At 39.3% G+C, this 18,219-nt stretch overlaps 1 protein-coding gene and 1 long non-coding RNA gene across 7 annotated transcripts in view; one reads left to right on the top strand and one right to left on the bottom strand.

Annotated features, from left to right (window-relative positions):
• The first annotated feature begins 1,513 nt into the window (after positions 1 to 1,513).
• dcp2 (decapping mRNA 2) overlaps positions 1,514 to 18,219 on the top strand; it is a 31,349-nt gene continuing 14,643 nt past the window's right edge. For 2 of the 6 annotated variants that reach the window (XM_088355689.1, XM_088355688.1), the window contains exons 1-6: positions 1,566 to 1,810; positions 8,517 to 8,668; positions 10,750 to 10,877; positions 12,297 to 12,395; positions 13,540 to 13,692; positions 13,784 to 13,896. In XM_088355689.1, the coding sequence (XP_088211815.1) occupies positions 1,743 to 1,810; positions 8,517 to 8,668; positions 10,750 to 10,877; positions 12,297 to 12,395; positions 13,540 to 13,692; positions 13,784 to 13,896 (713 nt within the window). In that variant the 5' untranslated portion in view covers positions 1,566 to 1,742. Of the gene's footprint in view, positions 1,811 to 3,156; positions 3,300 to 8,516; positions 8,669 to 10,749; positions 10,878 to 12,296; positions 12,396 to 13,539; positions 13,693 to 13,783; positions 13,897 to 18,219 lie in introns of all 6 variants that reach the window. The other 4 variants (XM_088355691.1, XM_088355690.1, XM_088355692.1 and 1 more) reach the window with 3 other exon arrangements.
• The window catches only part of LOC148351228 (uncharacterized), a 1,266-nt gene continuing 257 nt past the window's right edge, over positions 17,211 to 18,219 (bottom strand). The window contains exons 1-2 of the long non-coding RNA XR_015853022.1: positions 17,968 to 18,219; positions 17,211 to 17,577 (exon numbers count right to left, since the gene is read on the bottom strand). The exon at positions 17,968 to 18,219 is cut by the window's right edge and continues 257 nt beyond it. This is a non-coding gene — a long non-coding RNA (uncharacterized LOC148351228). The remainder of the gene's footprint in view (positions 17,578 to 17,967) is intronic.

Here is an 18,219-nt window from a genome sequence, read left to right as displayed (position 1 = left end):
CTTTTAACTAGGACAAAAAAGTTCGATCACATCACACCGATTTTGGCTAACCTGCATTGGCTCCCAGTTAGCCTTAGATGTGATTTCAAGGTTCTCTTAGTATCAGACAAAAACATACATGGACTTGCTCCCTCTTATCTTTCAGATCTGATTTCCCCCTATGTCCCGGTCCAAAGCCTATGTTCTGAGAGTGCCGGTCTTCTGGTGATCCCAAGAGCAAAGAAGTGTTCTGCTGGTTCGAGAGCGTTCTCCATCCGGGCACTGGTGCTGTGGAATGCTCTTCCCCCTGAGATCCGATCTGCAACCTCAGTGGAAATGTTTAAATCTAAGCTTAAAACTCACTTCTACTCTATAGCATATGAATAACCTACTCTTCTCGTCAGCTCCAGAGCAGGGGAATGTATAATAATATTCTGAAAAATAGTCTGTGTAATAATCTATGAAGCCCTTTGAGACTCTTCGTGATTCAGGGCTATACAAATAAAAATGACTTGACTTGACTAGAATTTCTGGAGTATATTTTTCCTAGTATTACTGTACTTTTATTTTGAAGTACTTTGTAGTGCTTTACAGTAGTATTTTTGTCGTATTTCCATAGTACAATTTTTGTAGTAGATTTGTAGTATTTTTGTAGTATTACTGTAGTTGTATTTTTGCAGTATTTCTGTTGTATTTCTGTAAAGTATTTTTGTAGTATTTCTATCGTAATATTTACTTTACAGTATTTTTGTATTATAGTGTTACTGTACTCTAGTGTTTTTTGTAGTATTTATGAAGAAGTATTTTTGAAGTATTTCCATGTTAGTATCTTTGTGATTATTCTGTAGCATTTCTTAATATAACTGTAGTTGTATTTTTGTGGTATTTCTGTTGTAATATTTCTGTAATACTGTAGTATTTTTGTATCATAGTGTTACAGTAGAATTATTTCTGTAGTATTCCCAAATTAACATATTTTTAATTTTCAAGCACTAAATTTGACATTTAGTTTAGTAATTTTGTGTTTTTGTATTATTTTTGTTGCAAACACATAGTGTATGGGTATTTGGTGCTAAAATATTTGTGTATCGTTTACTCTCACTGTAATACACTAGAGAATACACAGACAATTATGCAAAGCCGCCAGTGACACCAGTTGAGCAAAAAGGGAGGGGGGCTAGAAATCAAATGGGCTGAACCATTTAAGTGCAGTGGAGTATGTCCTCTGCATTCTTCACATGTTTGCTTTGTTTTGCTTTTTATCTGTTTATTTATCTAGTGTCTTCCATCACATTTAAGTCTGTCTTTTAAAAGTGAGTTATAAAAATGCTAAAACATTTTTTAAAATAAATTTGTTAAAAAAAAAACATTTGGGGGTGCTTGAGGTGAATTTGGGTTGGGGGGGTCTGAGTACCCCCCAAAACGGGCTGTTACGCCCATGATAAAAAAGTACAGTAATATATGCGGTGACATCACTCGCTTCATAAACGTCTAACAAACATTATACGTAACGCCATGATGTTGACGGGCATTGCAACAAACCAATCATATTAACAGAAATAATTCCTGCTGCAACCCAATTGGATCAGGTACTTCCTGTTTCGTCGCTTTCAGAGCGGGTAAGTTCGGCGACAATATTTACAAGTTTTAATCAAGTCAGGCGTCAGTTGATGCCCTCAAAAGTTAAAAACAATGGAAGCGAAAACACGTGCTTGTAGCCAGGCCCGCATTTAGCTTTTGTTTGTTTTCACGCTGGTGCCTCAATGCATTTGACCAACATGGACACAAAAAGAGTAGATATCCCATCTGGCCTACTGGACGACCTCTGCAGGTAATAAATCCTTTTTGTCAATTGTTAACGTTTTTTTAAAATAAAAAAAAAACCTAACCATTTCGTTGGGTCTATAATATTCAGTTCATTTGTATAATGCTGCACCAATTACGTATTCGTCCATGCTGTATTTCGTACGAATTTCGTTAGGAAAGCGAAATGATGTATTTGATTATTGGGCGGGCTTTTGTGAAAAGCCGTGTTAGCTAAGCTATCTCCAAAGTCCGGCCTGGGGGCCAGTTACGACCCTTGACCATTTTTTACTGGCCCTGGTCTCTTAAAATTAATATGTGGCCCACCAGTAATGTTGACTGAGGTATAAAATAAATATGTACCAAAAATACATTCGACCGGATTATGGCGCTAGTCCTTTGGCCACCTTGCTTGGCTTTCTGTGAGAATTGTAGCCCACCCTATTTCTGAAATGGGAACTGTAATTAAAAAAAGGAAAGTTCAACCAAAGCAACAGCCTCAAATTTCACCAGCAGATCTGCACCGGCGTAGTGCCTAAATAGGACTCCCCTGCAAAATTATCCCGCTCGCGTGAACGCGCCTTCTGCTGCGCTTCCGACAAGAGCGATTGTATTTTATATAATGAATTTATTAAAACACTAAAGTGAGTTAATCAAAACAATTAAACAATCATAGTCTGAATAACGAGTTTATTAAAACAAAGCGTAATCGTATTCTACCAAATGCGTTTGTTAACGTGTATGCAACAGTCACAAGACCGGAGACGAATTAATGTACGCTACAATATCCACAATCACAACTAATTGTGCAAAAATAGCCTTTATTTGATGTACTATAATATCCTTATGTAATGTATTTTTATTGTGAATGAAACCCTGGTTCCATTGAATCCCGTGGTGTAAACAATTTTTTTTTAAATTTAAAATCGGACTATCCTGACTATACTGTTTGCAAAGTAAGACACACTTTAAACCTATTATGTTTCTCGGCTTTGGGATCCAACTACAGAAAAATACCTCCACTTTTTGATGTGTTACTGAATAGGTGTTCGAAAATCTAGTTTGTTTTTATTACTACTTTTAATAATTTTAGTAATATTATGAGAAACATCGGAAACTCTTCAAAATCACTTTGCTCACATATTGACGTCACAGAAGGTTACCCCAGAAGTCACAAGTCTGTATCTCAAACAGGGTCCATTTTACCAGGGGAGTCAGATTTCGGCATGTAAAATGCCTGCCAACCCCCCCCTCCCCCCCCCCCCCCTCTCCTAACTCTTGAATAAAAACTCTGAATAACCCCAAAATCACTGTGCTGACATTTTGACGTCACAGAAGGTTACCCCAGAAGTCACAAGTCTGTATCTCAAACAGGGTCCATTTTACCAGGGGAGTCAGATTTTGGCACGTAAAATGCCTGCCACACCCCCCCTAACTCCTGAATAAAAACTCAGAATAACCCCCAAATCACTGTGCTGACATTTTGACGTCACAGAGGATTACCACAGAAGTCTCAGGTCTGTATCTCAAAATCTTGACATAATATTTATATTTTTCAGTTGGATCCTCTGCGGTTCAAATACATCTTCGGGATCAATCATTTCATGCTGATGCTTACCTCATTTATAAATGGACCATTCTTAATTAATTCTCCTACTGTATCCAGTGCTGTCTACTTTTAATTACAATGTGTGAAGAATAAGTCTTTTTGTGTCTTCAGTGAAGAAAATAAGTATTGAACACCCTGCTATTTTTCTATTTTTCCCTCTTAGAAATCATGAAGAGGTCTGAAATTTTCATAGTGCAAATAGTATTTGAACAACTATAATAATAATAATAATAATTTCCTTGTATTGTCATTCTGTGTAACAATGTACACAGAACGAAATGTCGATTGCATCTGACCCGATGCAGCCGCAGCCAAGAGAGGGCGCCGCCGACCACTTTTTAAGTCTTAGGAATGACTCGGCCGGGGCGCGAACCCGAACCTCCCAGTCTCAAAGCGGGCGCCTTACCATCTAGGCTACTGTGTATCATCTAGAATTCTGACTCTGAAAGACCTGTTAGTGCGTCCATTCGTTGTCCACCTGCAATCAATGTATCATCCTGGATCAGATGCACCTGTTTGAGGTCATTAGCTGCATAGACACTTGTCCACCCCATACAATTCGGAAGACTTAATAATATGGCGAAGACCAAAGAGCTGTCAAAAGACACCAAAGACAAAATTGGACACCCCCACAAGTCTGGAAAGGGCTACTTAGCAATTGCCAAGCAGCTTGGTGAAAAAAGGTCCACTGTTGGAGCAATCATTAGAAAATGGAAGAAGCTAAACCTGTCGGTCAATCTCAATCGGAGTGGAGCCCTGTGCAAGATATCACCTTGTGGAATCTCAATGATTATAAGAAAGGTGAGGTATTCGCGCGGAACTACACCACTGTAGTTGGTCAATGACCTGAAAAGAGCTGAGACCACCGTTTCCAAGGTTACTGTAGGTAATACACTAAGATGTGATGACTTGAAATCACACATGGCATGAAAGGTTCCCCAACTTAAACCAGCACATGTTAAAGCCCAGCTTAAGTTTGCATATGACCATTTGGATGATACAGAAGAGTCAGGGGAGAAAGTTTTGTGGTCAGATGAGACCAAAATAGTACTTTTTGGTCATAATTCCACTAAGCTTGTTTGAAGGAAGAAGAATGAAGAGTACAATCTGAAAAACACTATTGCTACTGTGAAGAATGGGGGTGGGAGCATCATGCTTTGGGGGTGTTTTTCTGCTCATGGGACAGGACGAGTGCACTGCATTAAAGAGAGGATGATAGGGGCCATGTATTGTGAGATTTTGGGGAAAAACCTCCTTCCCTCAGTCGGAGCATTGAAGATGGGTTGTGACTGGGTCTTCCAACGCGACAACAACCCGAAGCACACAGCCAGGAAAACCAACGAGTGGGATATCAAGGTTCTAGCATGGCCCAGCCAGTCTCCTGGCCTGAACGTAATCGAAAGTCTTTGGAGGGATCTTAAAATCTGTGTTGTCTAGCGACAGACCAGAAACCTGACTGATCTGGAGAAAATCCCTTCTGCAGTGTGTGCACCCCTGGTGAAAGACTACGGGAAATGTTTAACCACTGCAACAAAGGCGATTGTACCAAATATGAACATTCATTTTCTCAGGTGTTCAAATACTTATTTGCAACTATGAGTCATTCCTAAGACTTAAAAAGTGGTCGGCGGCGCCCTCTGTTGGCTGCGGCTGCATCGGCTCGCTACAACGGGTCAGGTGCAATCGACATTTCGTTCTGTGTACATTGTTACACAGAATGACAATACAAGGAAATTATTATTATTATTATTATTATTATTATGACACAAAGCATTACAAAAATCACGCGTTTTGATTTCTGGATTTTTTTTTTAGTTTATCTTTCACAGTGGACATGCACCCACGATGAAAATAACAGACCCAGATATCTAAGTTGGAGGAATAAAAAAATAGCAGGGTGTTCAATACTTGTTTTCTTCACTGTAGATACAAAACGGCTTATTCTTCACACATTGTATTGAAATGTAGACAGCACTGGATACAGTAGCATTAATTAAGAATGGTCCATTTATGAATGAGGTAATATTTATTTTACGGTCGGCATGAAATGATTGTTCTCATTGAGGATCCCCAGCCCTTTGTGATTAAAGGCTATATGAATAATACTGACTTGACTGCGAGGGCCACTGCTTCCAGGTCATGTTGAAATTGGTGTATTTTTTTCACCAAAATCTGAAACCACTGCGTCTGACTAGTTTGTCAAGAGACTGTGGCTGTGTTCAAATACAGACTGTGCCCTACTTACGAACAAGTTCCGGAATATTGTTTGTAACTTGAATTTGTTCGTAAGTCGCTTTAGTGCTATATTTGTATGGAATGTATGTTCAAGGTTTATATAAGTATGTTTAAGGCTTTTATAAGTCACCTTTGTTGTTTCGTACAAAAAAAATGTTCAATAAAATAAAGATAAATATAGTGAGGTTTAAGTCACTTTTGGAAGATGGGCTTAAAGAGGTCCTAGTAGAGTGGATGAAAAAAAAGCCATCCAACCATTTTCTCAACCGCATCAAGCTTTCTTATTCAGGTTTTATTTAGAAAGAAACTGCTCACCTTTCCTTTACACTTTACACCAACCATATTAAATGGACACGCGCTTAGAGATACAATTCAATAGACGTAGTATGTTTACACACGAACTAGGAAGAGGAAGCGGAAATCTTCGGGTTGGATAATGGGTGACCTCTCACAGCGCCACCACACGCCGCAGTAGCGGTGGACAGAGGCACTACAGTAATGTCCTGTACTCTGGAAAAACGTGCACAAAATACAAAATCTAGCTTACGGCAATGTCCGGATATTTTTTGACGTCCCGAAAAAAATGGTCGTATCTACCATTTTTCATAAGTCAAATGGTCGTAAGTAGGGTAGCGTCTGTATATATAATCAAGAATCCCTGCCAGGCGAAGCTGACTACAAAAAGATAACTGGAAATGAACGCTGTGTAAAGATAAGCAACTGGAAGGTGTTTTAAAGGCAAGTCAGCGCATTTTCACGTGACCCTTCGTGTCAAATGAAAATGCTACAAAGGAAACTTACATGGTCGTGACGCTAATCGCTAAGCACTGCAAACCTTTGACTGAGGATGAATTTATTGAAGACTGTCCCCTGCCCACTGCCTGAAGATAGCTGGGATGGGCTCCAGTACCCCCGTGACCCTACTGAGGACAAGCGGTACAGATAATGGATGGATGTTAAGAATGCTAGGCTCATTAGTCGCCCTCCCATTTTCAGCTTCCTAAATCTGGCCCGCTTTCTGAAAAGTTCGGACACCCCTGTGTTAGGGGCTGGTCACACAGCCGGTTGCGGCTGAATCATGGCTAAAATTTTGCGTTTTTTTTTTTTGCCCGTGGTTGCCCGCGATGGAAAATGCGCAAAATTGGCCAACCCGCTGTTCATCGGTGGTATGCCCGCAAAACAGACGCCGGCGACTGTTCCGCTTCCTCATCGCGTCATTTCCGCGTCATTTTCTCGTGTGGACCACGGGTATAAAAGCTCCCGAGCCGGTGTTGTGCCCAAATCCGACTCCTACGCAACAGCCCCCCCCCCTCTCGCGTGAACGCGCATTCTGCTGCGATCGCTTTTGTTGGAAGAGTGCATTGACGTTGGTGACTTTTTCATCCGCGTTAACAAACGCATTTTGTAGAATACGATCGCACTTTATTGTTTAAATAAAGGCGTTATATTGACTAGGATCTCCCAATTGTTATAATTAGCTCGCTTTATTGTTTTAATAAGCGTTTTATATAGAATACGATCGCTTTTGTTGGAAGCGCAGCAGAATGCGCGTTCACGTGAAGGGGGAAGGATTTTATATACGGTGTGCATTACCGTTCGAGTACGTTCACAACAAAAACAAAGACGGAATGGTTTAAGTTGTATTACATTCCCAACAAATGCAAGACGAAGTGGTTTTGGTTATATGTTCGCCATTACATTCCCTAAAAGTGATATAAACGTGAGATAAAACGAGGTAAAAGTGGTTGTAGTAGCGAGGGGATGCAAATCTCGGCAGGGGTGTATTTCTCGGCATAACACCGGGCTGTAGAAATCATAACCGCTCAAGACACAGTCCCGTGAAGTTCAAGATTTCAAGCTATGGCACCGAAGAAGCCAATATGTTATTATTGTAATAGTTTTTCATTTTTATTTTATTATCTTGTTATAAAATGAAAAGAAATGTCAAGAAATGAAAATGGATTAAGACGAGGTCACTACGGTGTCGGGGATCCATGTTCACCCCTTGACGTCTCGAGCACAACTGACGTGTGCTCGGCAAATCGCGCTGTATATACGCGGAGAAAGGCGTTTGACCGTCACACACGTAACACGCTAATTTCACGGAATAACACCGCGATACAGGCGCAGAACATGCTATTACCATGCTCCACCCACGATTACCCGCTGAAATTTCCCGTCCTACCCATGTGTAACCACGCCCTGGCCGTGGCCAGAGCACGTCGTTCCGCGTAATTTCCGCGTCATTACTTCGTGTGCCGCCCGCGGTTAACACGTGCTCAAAGTTCTGAGCAGCGCAAAACATTTTCGCGCTGCCACCCGCGCGCGAATTTACGACCGCGTGTTAAGCACTGCTGTATCTCGTCTGTATGGCGATCTCAAAGCGTCCAATAGTGTTCGCCTCACAGGCAGAAATTTCTGGCCGTGATTCAGCCGCAAACGGCTGTGTGACCGGGCCCTTAGCTGTTAGCAAGGTGAAAACTATTGCTCCAAACTGAATGTATAGACCAGGTGTCCCCAACCTTACCCCCAGAGAGCCACACAACCTTTCCCTTCTCTGGTGAGGGACTGAGGTCAGTTTGTAACAGAAAAGTGTCATGATTGCAGGCGTGCCTAAATGTAACAAATATTGTTTCCCAGAAAGCTGCAATCAAATAAGCCTTTTGCATTCTTCACGAACAAAAGTCAGAAAACAAATAACACTATTAATTAAATAAATAATAACCAAATACCGCGGGTCACATTATTAATTTTGTGATAGTGGCCAGGGGCCAGTAAAAATTTCATCACGGGCCGTAACTGGCCCCCGTGACGGAATTATCACATGCCTGCAGTACGCACATTGTGTCATTTTATTTTATACTAATGATCAACTTCTGCATTTGTACAGTCGATTCATTCTACATATTCCCAGTGAGGAAAGGGACAACGCTATCCGAGTGTGCTTCCAGATTGAGTTGGCACACTGGTTTTACCTGGATTTCTGCATGGTCAACACCCCATCTGCTCCTCATTGTGGCATAAGAGATTTTGCCAAAGCTGATATCTTTTGATGGGTAACATTGGATCTGGCAAGTCATTGACGCGATCTCATTGTTGAACTCTACTAAATTACATAGGATGAAAATTCCATACATGGGTTGTGAATTACCATAGTGCTTTTATAGAAAGTAGCAATCTGTAGGATAATTTTTTATTTAAAACGCTGATTTCACGATTTTATTTTATTTGTACATTGTAAATACTTGTTAAATACTGTATTTTACTGGGGTTAGTAAAAACGGATAACAATCAAAGAGTCCAAGGGGGACTGAAAGTGAACAAAAGGCACCCTTTTTCTTCCACTTTTTAACCAGCCTTTCTCAAAGGAAGACAAAAAGAAGGGTAATATATCTATTCTTTAAGGGAATGAAAATAGAGAAGAAGAGAAATAAAGGAGTCAAAAAGGAAAATGGGAACACAAAGAGAAGTAGGGGAAAAGAAAGTAAAAAAGTTAATTAGGAAAAAAGGAATTAAAGAAAAAAAAGCTATTTTCTCCTTTCTTCTTTTCATGTTTTTTTCTTCTTTTTTTCTTTGGTTCATTTTTTATTTTTTTTCTTGGGTTTCACATTTGTCTTGTTTATTGTTTCCATTTCTTTTTTGTCCTTTTTTTCTTTTTTCTTTCAATTTTCTTCTCTTCAAAAGTGATAAGGTGCATTTTGGTCACTGCGAGTCTCCTTATTTTGTCTTTTTCCGTTATGCTTTTAGCACTTGTTTTCGGTGGCACAACAAAAACAGCGATATCTAGTTGGCAAATAATGCACACTGTCCCTTTAACTTTTATAATGATGCGGGGGCCTCATTTTGGGGGTCACAAATGCCCCCCGGGCCATGATTGAAACCCCTGGTTTAATACACAACAGGAGCCAAACAAGAAGCTTGATGGTACTTTATATTTACTACTACGTTTCAACTTTTTCACCCACAAATCATGTCCTCAACGTGTACATGAAAATTACCAGCCATGGGAGTCATTATCGAAAACGCTACAGTTCTCTTTCTGTGTAATCAAAGTCATTGTCAAGTTGCTGGAGATTCCTTTAATCCTCAAGGAACAATGACAAGAAAATGCATAGTGGTCCAATACTGTGGCCACCACTTTTGACAACAACACAAAAAGACAACTTCTCTTGTCTGTTTTGCAATCTGGTACTATTCTCCACCGTATGGTTTACTTGGCGGTGTCATCTAGAAATATAGGGTTCCCATTTCACACGACACAGACCTCATTTGGGGCTTCTTTCGGCACTGCTGTCCTGTCACGTCCACCAAAAAGGTGCGCTGTGTGATAGGGCGCGGCTCACATTTTGAGTGAAATCGGAGCCTTTTGTGTGCGCCTTATGGGCATGAAAATGCGGTATGTGAAAAGCGTGTTTGTGATAAAGAGATAGCATAAAAAGTCATGTTAAATTGTTTTTTATGAAAGTATGCTCAACTGGGGACTGATATTTTACCTTTTATCATAACATTAGTTCATCAATCAAGCATGTGTGTTTTTTAATGAGAGTATAAAAGTACGCTTAAGTGGAAGGCTGAGTTATTAGCTGTTACCATAACATTACTTTGTCAACTTGCGATAAAACAAGAGTGCCCTCACTTTTCAATTCTCCAGCCTTGTTGAAATGTTGATGCACTTTCTGTTTTAAGAGAACTTAAGTCATGTTGGTTGAATTGACATTTTTATTTATTTATTGGAAAAGGTTTCAGAGAGCTATTACAGTTTTTATGTACCTTTTATACGAGTTGCTGCTAACCCTAGTTTTATTTCTTGCACTGTTAGTTTTTGGTTGAAGTGAAAGATTAGTCAGGTTAGTTGTGTTGAACATGTCATTCATTTACTGTAAAAGGGTTAGAAGTTTAATAACAAATATTATTTTTCACTTTTCCATTAGTAAATATTTCTTATGCCTAATTTTTAAGCTTTTACAGCAAATGATTATTCAAAATATCTAATCGGCCTCCTCTTAATACTAATAATTGGTATATGCCCTGAAAACCCCATATCGGTCGATACTTAATGTGCATGCAAAGGATGTATGTCTACTTTGATAAGCACCTGCATTTTTTTCTTGACTGAAACAAACTTTTCCAACACTGCCCATTCCTCTTGCCCCATGGAGAGGATGTGCAGAAAGTCCTCGAACAGTGGAAGGAGTACAAGATGGGTGTTCCTACATACGGAGCAATCATTCTTGATGAATCATTAGAAAGTGTGAGTTTTATACAAAGCCATTGTCTTGCTATACAGAAATCTCACTTTTTGCAGTTAATGCAAAAGTGAAAATTTACTAAGTAGTGGTGCACTTTCTTAAAAGCCCTCGAATGGTAAAGTTACCTTAAGATTACGTCATTACCGACTGAACCTATACGACTGGAGCAATATAACAATTATAGATCTACAAATAATAACCCAACACAAAATTGCAGTTGAATGAATAGTTTTATTGTCATCATTCAAAAGTAATACGAAATTGGAGGGCTTCTTTCAGTGTAAAAAAAGCAACTTGGAGGGCGTCCGGCTAGCCGCGCGCTGGCATCTGGTGTCCTCGGAAGGAGATATATCTAAAATAAATTAAAATTAAAATAAAACCGTTTTGAATGTAGTGGTTACCAAAGAGTTGTTGATCCAGGCCATCAATTTCATGGCTAATGGACCTGGCGTCTGCAAGATACAGGGTCCGCTGCGAAAGAGTTGTTAGCCTAGCCGTTAGCAGTAGGCCAGACCAGCAGCACCGCTCTTGTGTTCTCCCAGACCTCACCTGAGTCGTTTCTGGAACCTAATGAGGGGCGGCAGTGGCTCAGGAGGTAGAGCGCTCATCTTGGGATCAAGAGATCGCAGTTCGAATCCCGGCTCCTGTGTGTTACCTGTCGAAGTGTCCTTGGGTAAGACACTGAACCCCTAATGCTCCCAATAAGCGCCTTGCATGGCTGCACGGCCGCTATTGGGAAATGTGAAGCACACTGTAAATCGGTCATAATGCTTCCCAGTTTGTTTGGATTTAGAGACGTTGACAACATATGCCCACCCCGGCTATATGACTGACAGCATACACCAGCCTGTCACAGTTGAGCACACAGACCGTCACACCCAGAGCGCCTTTCTTAATCGGTCCGCGCAGTGTACTGTCAACAGAACACAATGCACAATACAAGATCAATGACAAAAAAGGACAAATAAATTCAATTCAAAATCTACCTATCTAGCCCGATCATATCTCTCGAGTGGGGTGACCGACAGCAAGACAAACACATACACAAAAACAAAGAAAAGAATAAAGAGAAAAATATTTGACCATGGCCAACCCAAATTCCCAAAGACTCAAACAAGTTAAGCACCTCGGGACCCAAGTTGGTCATGCTTCCGTCCCTCCAGATGAAACGGGACACAAGAAAGCGGCCATGTCACAACGAAAGGTCTCGCAAATCCTATTTATAGGGTCACTAAATGTGAGAGGATATGCAAGTAAAGCGACTGAGTGGAAGAAAGCGGAGATCGAATTCAAAATCCGCCAAGGGAAAAACCAGCAATAAAGGAAGCGCTAAGTAACGCAGGGTCTCTGTATTTGAAAATTATTTTTTCCATTATGGTGTATAAAAGTGTAACAACATATAATTGTTTCTGACACACCAGGTATTGCTTGTTCAGGGCTACCTTGCCAAGTCAGGCTGGGGTTTTCCCAAAGGGAAAGTGAATGAGGATGAAGCGCCTGACGATTGTGCTGTTCGCGAAGTGAGTCCTGTGGCACCTATAACTGAGCACACCAACAAGTAAATTTCTCAATAGATTAAAGTAGGGGTCTCCCGCCTTTTTCATGCTGAAAGCTACTTTCTGGTACGAGTTAGCGCAAAGGGCACCCAGTTTGATCTGTATTTCTAAAATAGCAACTTAGCTAGATGGCTTGCAAAATAGTTTAAAAGTAGTTTGATAGCTAGAAAATTAAATGGGTTAGAAAACTAAAAGGGAGCTAGCTAGCTAAAAGAGTAAAAAGCAAACTAAATCACCGGATAAAAAGCTTTTTTTTTTTTTTTTTAATTTAAAAAAAGGAGCTAGAAAGGAGGCCAAAATTTAGCTTGATATTTACCCAAAAAGATAAACTAACTAGCTAGATAGCATGCAAAAAAATGTTAAAAGCTTGTTAGATAGCTTGCTAAATAGCTAAAACACTGGGATGATTGCTAGCTACATAGGTAAAATGTTAGCATGATAGTTAGCTAAAAGGTAAACTGGTAAAAAATTAAAAAAGAAATTGCTAGCTAAAAGAGTACAAATCCTACAAAATAGCAAGATAAAAAGCTAAAAAGAGCTAGATACTTAGCTTGAAAAAAAAGCCAAAATCTAGCCTGATAAATAGCAAAAATGCTAGCTTTTTATTTTTCTGCATGCTATGTGGTACGATAGCTAGCTACAATGCTAAAAACGTAGCGAGCTAGCTAGCTAAAGAAAACTACACGTGTTTTGCTCATTTAAGTTATAAAACGCATAAATTGGAATTTAGTTAGTTGTATTTCCTATTGGTTAAGTCCAAAATAATATGAACGTATACATTTCTTTTAATAAATGAATTGATTCTCATTCTATTCTCTTATTTGCTTATAGAAAAACACTTGAATAGATTTGTTTTTTGTCCATGAAGCCCATGAACTGGAAATGTATTTGAATTTCTAGAATAACAACTTATAATATTATTACTATATTGTTACTATGTTATTAGCAGGTTAATTAAAGGAATTAGGGTTAAATAAATTACCATAAAATCACAATGACCCAGCACAGGTGAGCTATTTTTCTTAGAGGAAACTCTTGTGCCCGCGGACACTACTTTGGACACCCCTGAATTAAAGGCTGTGTTTTTTTTTTTTGTTTCTCTCTGCAGGTGTTAGAAGAAACCGGCTTTGATATTAAAAATCATATTGACAAAGATATGTACATAGAGCAGAAAATCACTGACCAGATTGTGCGACTGTATATCATCCCTGGAGTGTCCAAGGAAACAAAGTTTTACCCCAAAACAAGAAAGGAAATCAGGGTATTATACATTTTTTGTCCAATTTAAATTCAGTTCCTATGATTAGATGACTTTGTTATACAAACATGTATTTTTCTGGGTTTAATTACAGAATATTGAATGGTTCCCGATTGAGAAGCTGCCATGTCATAGGAACGACATGACACCAAAGTCTAAACTTGGACTTGCCCCCAATAGATTTTTCATGGCCATTCCATTTATGAGGTATTGTACTGTAAGTGTGAAGAAAGGTGTGATTGTTTGGTTTTAATGTCCAAACTACTCTGGTGTGCAAATGAATGACAAGTAGCTGCACACTGCAGACAACTGTATTTTTCTCCCTATGTACAATCTAGGGCTGCAATTCTTATTTTAATAATCAATGGATCGGTCGATTATTATTTCGGAAAGTCGACAAATTGAATTATAAAAAACACATTTTAAATTTCCTCCTATATTCAAATCTTAAAGTTTTGGACAGATAGAGAATATTGCACAAAACGACAGAATATTCTGTAATATTAAACAATAAAAATCCAAGTGTTTGTTAAATAACTTAACCAAAAGCTAAGTACAACAAGGCATATGTAGCAATCAGCTTCCCTGTGGAGACTGTGTTAGACGAATAAATACTTGTGTGGTTGCTATGTTTAAAACTGTTGGCATCGGACATTACGAAGCCAAATAAATGAAGCTGGCAGTTAACTACATTACACTGAAATTAGGCTGACAAGATGCTGGAGTTTTTGGGGAGGAAGTGAGAGTTTTTATTTTTCTGCGAAAATAATCGAGAAGATCCGCCTTAAATGAAGAAAAATAAACCAATCTCCTTAAAAATGATTCACACACTGCTCTAAGGTGGCTTTGATTTGACCTTGAATTTCTTAGTAACGGATTTGTCTTAAAAATCATGACACATTTTTCTGATCTACAATTTTATTCGCAACTTACTGAAGATCTTAAAATTGCATGTGTAAATTGCAGATTTATTTGTGGATCTGCAAACAACTTGGTTCAGACTGGATTTCTGTTTTTTTTTTTTTTTTTTTTTTTTTTGTTGAGCCACACGGAGGGGGAATCACATGATTGATCAAAACAGCGTTCCATCGTCACGTAGTATTCAATTTTTGACGGTGTAAGCATTTCAATTGAAGCTCTTTGTTTCTCTCAGCATTGTCTCGCAGGCCACATAAAATTATTTGGTGGGCCATGAATTTGACACATGTGGTTTATATGGACCATTTTCTTTGACCATTCTGATTCATTCTAATCTGATTGCATGGCTCCATATAAACCGGGCTAATGATAGACATTTCTTAATCATGAATGACACATGGTTACAATATCCAAAACATTAATTAAAGTAATGTAGCATTTCAAATTATGAAGTTGTCTTGAGTTCAGGTTTTACAAGTGTTTAGCTACCAAGCTATTGACATTTTTTGAAATCATATATAATAATTTTTATTAATTGAGGTTCAGCCTTGTTTGTTCACTCCCCTTGAATGTTTGTCCGTTACCTTAAACCAGGGGTGTCAAATTCACTTTAGCCCGGGGGCCTACATTGTGAAAAAAAATACTTTCATGGGGGCCTGAATGGTAAATTTAAGGGAGAAAGAGAGAGGGAGGAAAAGAAAGAGAGAGAAAAAATGAGCAAGCGTAAGAAAAAGTGCGAGAGAATGAAAGGGAGAAAGAGAGAAAAAAAGAAGAAAAAGAGCGATAGAAAGAGACAGGGAGAGAAAAGAGAGTAAGAAAAACAAAGACGAAGAGAAAAGGGAGAGAAAATTAGAAAGGAAGACAGAGAAATAGAGGCGGAGATGATAAGAGAGGGAATGATACAGCAGAGAATAAGAGGAGGAAGAGATGGGAAAAAAAGAGAAAAAGAAAGTATGGACTGTAGAGAAATATAAATAGAGAGATAAAAGTAAAAGGAGAACAGGATAAAGCTCCAGTTGCTTTGTTCTGTTGCCTCGCAGGCCACATTATGGCTGAGTCCCATTCTTCGCACTTTCACTCGCTATGTGCCCTAGTCACTCGGTTTGCGCGTTCACGTGAAAATGGGGTGTGTCCCGATACTCTCAAGACCGAGGCAGAAGTGCCCTCAAACCATGTCGTAACCACTTCTAGACCGAGGGGGCTCCCTACCTCACTTGGCGGCGAAGTGACTACCCAGAAGTCTTTGCGAATTCTCAATATCAACAAACATGCCCGGAAAGGAACCGCACAAATGTAAGTAGTTTTCCACAACCACGCATGTATTTGCAACAAAATGTATTGAGATATCTTAGTTAGACGTAAATGCAATAGAAAATCGTATTTTCGCGTTAAAACATGAACATTGCAAAATCGCTACTTTACGAAGTGCACAAATCTACCAAGGGAGCTGCCAAAAAATAATCTTCACGCTACAAACTCTAAAGTAGGATAACTGTGCAGAAAATCACGGTTCAGCCCATCCCTGTTTGTATCTTAAACGAGTCGTGCTTTTACATTATTATCTACATGGCCAGTCGCTAAAGGAGCATAGTCAGAATAACGTTCTGGACATACGCGCTTGTTTACTGCACACAATTTCGGGTGTCGTGTTTTATTTACAATATGATTATTTCATGTGAGATCAGAATGCATTAGTTTTCATCATGCATTATGAGTAATGTTTCCGAATTTCACGTGGAAATACAGTTGAAACAAACTACTATCACATAGTCCACTGCCTTCTCTGTAAACACATATTAAGTAAACTAATTACCTTCTCAAAATGTTGTCCAAATGTGGAGTCAATTCTAAAGCATATGTGATGCTGGCCAATAGAAGGCTCTTACAGCCATAAGAATAACATGTCAATTTTGTGTATCTATTCACTATCAAATAATTATCCAGAACACATCCTATAATTTCTCACATCAACTTGTTGAGCATCCTATACACAGTTGTTTTTGTGCAATACACAAGCATTAAGTAATTCTTGTTTTTTCCACCCAACCTAAAGGCCAATGTAGAACGTCCCGTGGAAGAGCTGGCCACCATCACAGCTACCACGCCATCCACACCGACGGGCACGTCGTTGGCATCTTCTAATCCGGCGCCAAACCCCAAATCACCCAGAAAAAAAAGGAAGCACGATACACTCCTTGACTTTTTGAAAGCGGAGTCTGCCGGAGTGAGGAAAATGCTCGAGGAAACTGTGGCCAAAACTGAGCGGTTCCCGTCCTTTTTGGGAAGCTCGTGGACAAATTTCCAGAACAGTGACATCCCTGCAATGTTTCCCTTTGTTTTATAAAAGGAAAATATTTTATTTTATTAAGAACTCAATGAAGTTCCAGTTTGTGTTTTCCAGCTTTATGGAAGTATTGGTATATTTTTGTTACAATTTGTGACATATTATTTATTTACTATTATGTATTTCGGCCCAATGTGATTTTGTTTTTCTGAAAGTAAACTATTATTTAAACTGGAGTGATTTGTAGTTGTTTTCTGTCCAACAGTCACATAGTTCACACACAGTATCTCACATCATTACGAAATAAACCACCAAGGTGTTACTCAAAATAAAGATGTTTATTGAATAGTAATGCAGAAAAGCACGGAATGCAAATGTGGGTCTGACTTCCAAAGCCTAAAACATGGCTTTTGGGCAATTTATTCCATATTAACTGTGGACAATTCTGTGTATTGTGGACCTGGGAACCCTGAAGACCCGTGACACCACACGGTAGGACAGACCGTGGGCCAGCCAGTATAGGCCCTCCAGCCATGGCCCTGTTCCCTCTTTAGCAGCTCCTGCAGGGCCCACATGACCTTCTTGCTCAACCTTAAGTCCTGAATGAGTTTTGACTTCACATCGAACCATAAGCACAGGATGGGAACATTCCTGTCCAACCTGTCCACGCTTATGGGACAGCCACTCTGGAACACAATAGATAACAAACAATTTAGACATAAATGTGGGCATAGATGATGTAAGCATCATGAAAAAATGTTGAAATGAGCTTTTTTATAACCAATGACAACTCTTTTGAATTAAATTCCTTATGAACTAAGGTTTTTGGGTCGTACAGGGAAGTTTGGTGACGATATTATGTCAGCTTAAGGGTCAGGTGGACTGTTCTTGTTTGTTTACTTTTCATCATGTCACACACTAAAGACCCCTACTATATGTCATAAAATGGCATTAAGATACTAAGTAGATTGCCATTTATGTCTACACAAACATAAGGTATTATGTGAACGTGCATTGTATGCTAACTTTTACTGTATTTGACCGAACGGGTCATTTTTTTTAATGAGTGTACGTACCTTGTAAAGATGAATCAGCACTACATAGCGCCGAAGCTGTCTTCAGTATAGCACATTTCTCCTCCGTTGATTGGAGACACGGAAAAGATGATGAGCTTTCAGGCAATCGGTAATAACACAGCTGTAGCGGGCATTTTTAACGTTGCACGAACTCTCCAACTGACACACCACAGGTTGAGACTCGAGTTGTTTACATGTGACGTAGACCAATACGTCACTGAGGTCTACAGCCAATTAATATTACCGCCATCT

The sequence above is a fragment of the Urocampus carinirostris genome, chromosome 16 (genome assembly GCF_059441175.1).
Source record: "Urocampus carinirostris isolate Australia breed hairy pipefish chromosome 16, RoL_Ucar_1.0, whole genome shotgun sequence".
Lineage (NCBI taxonomy): Eukaryota > Metazoa > Chordata > Actinopteri > Syngnathiformes > Syngnathidae > Urocampus > Urocampus carinirostris.
Note: the sequence above shows the minus strand (reverse complement) of the source record. Positions and strands in the feature narration are given on the sequence as shown.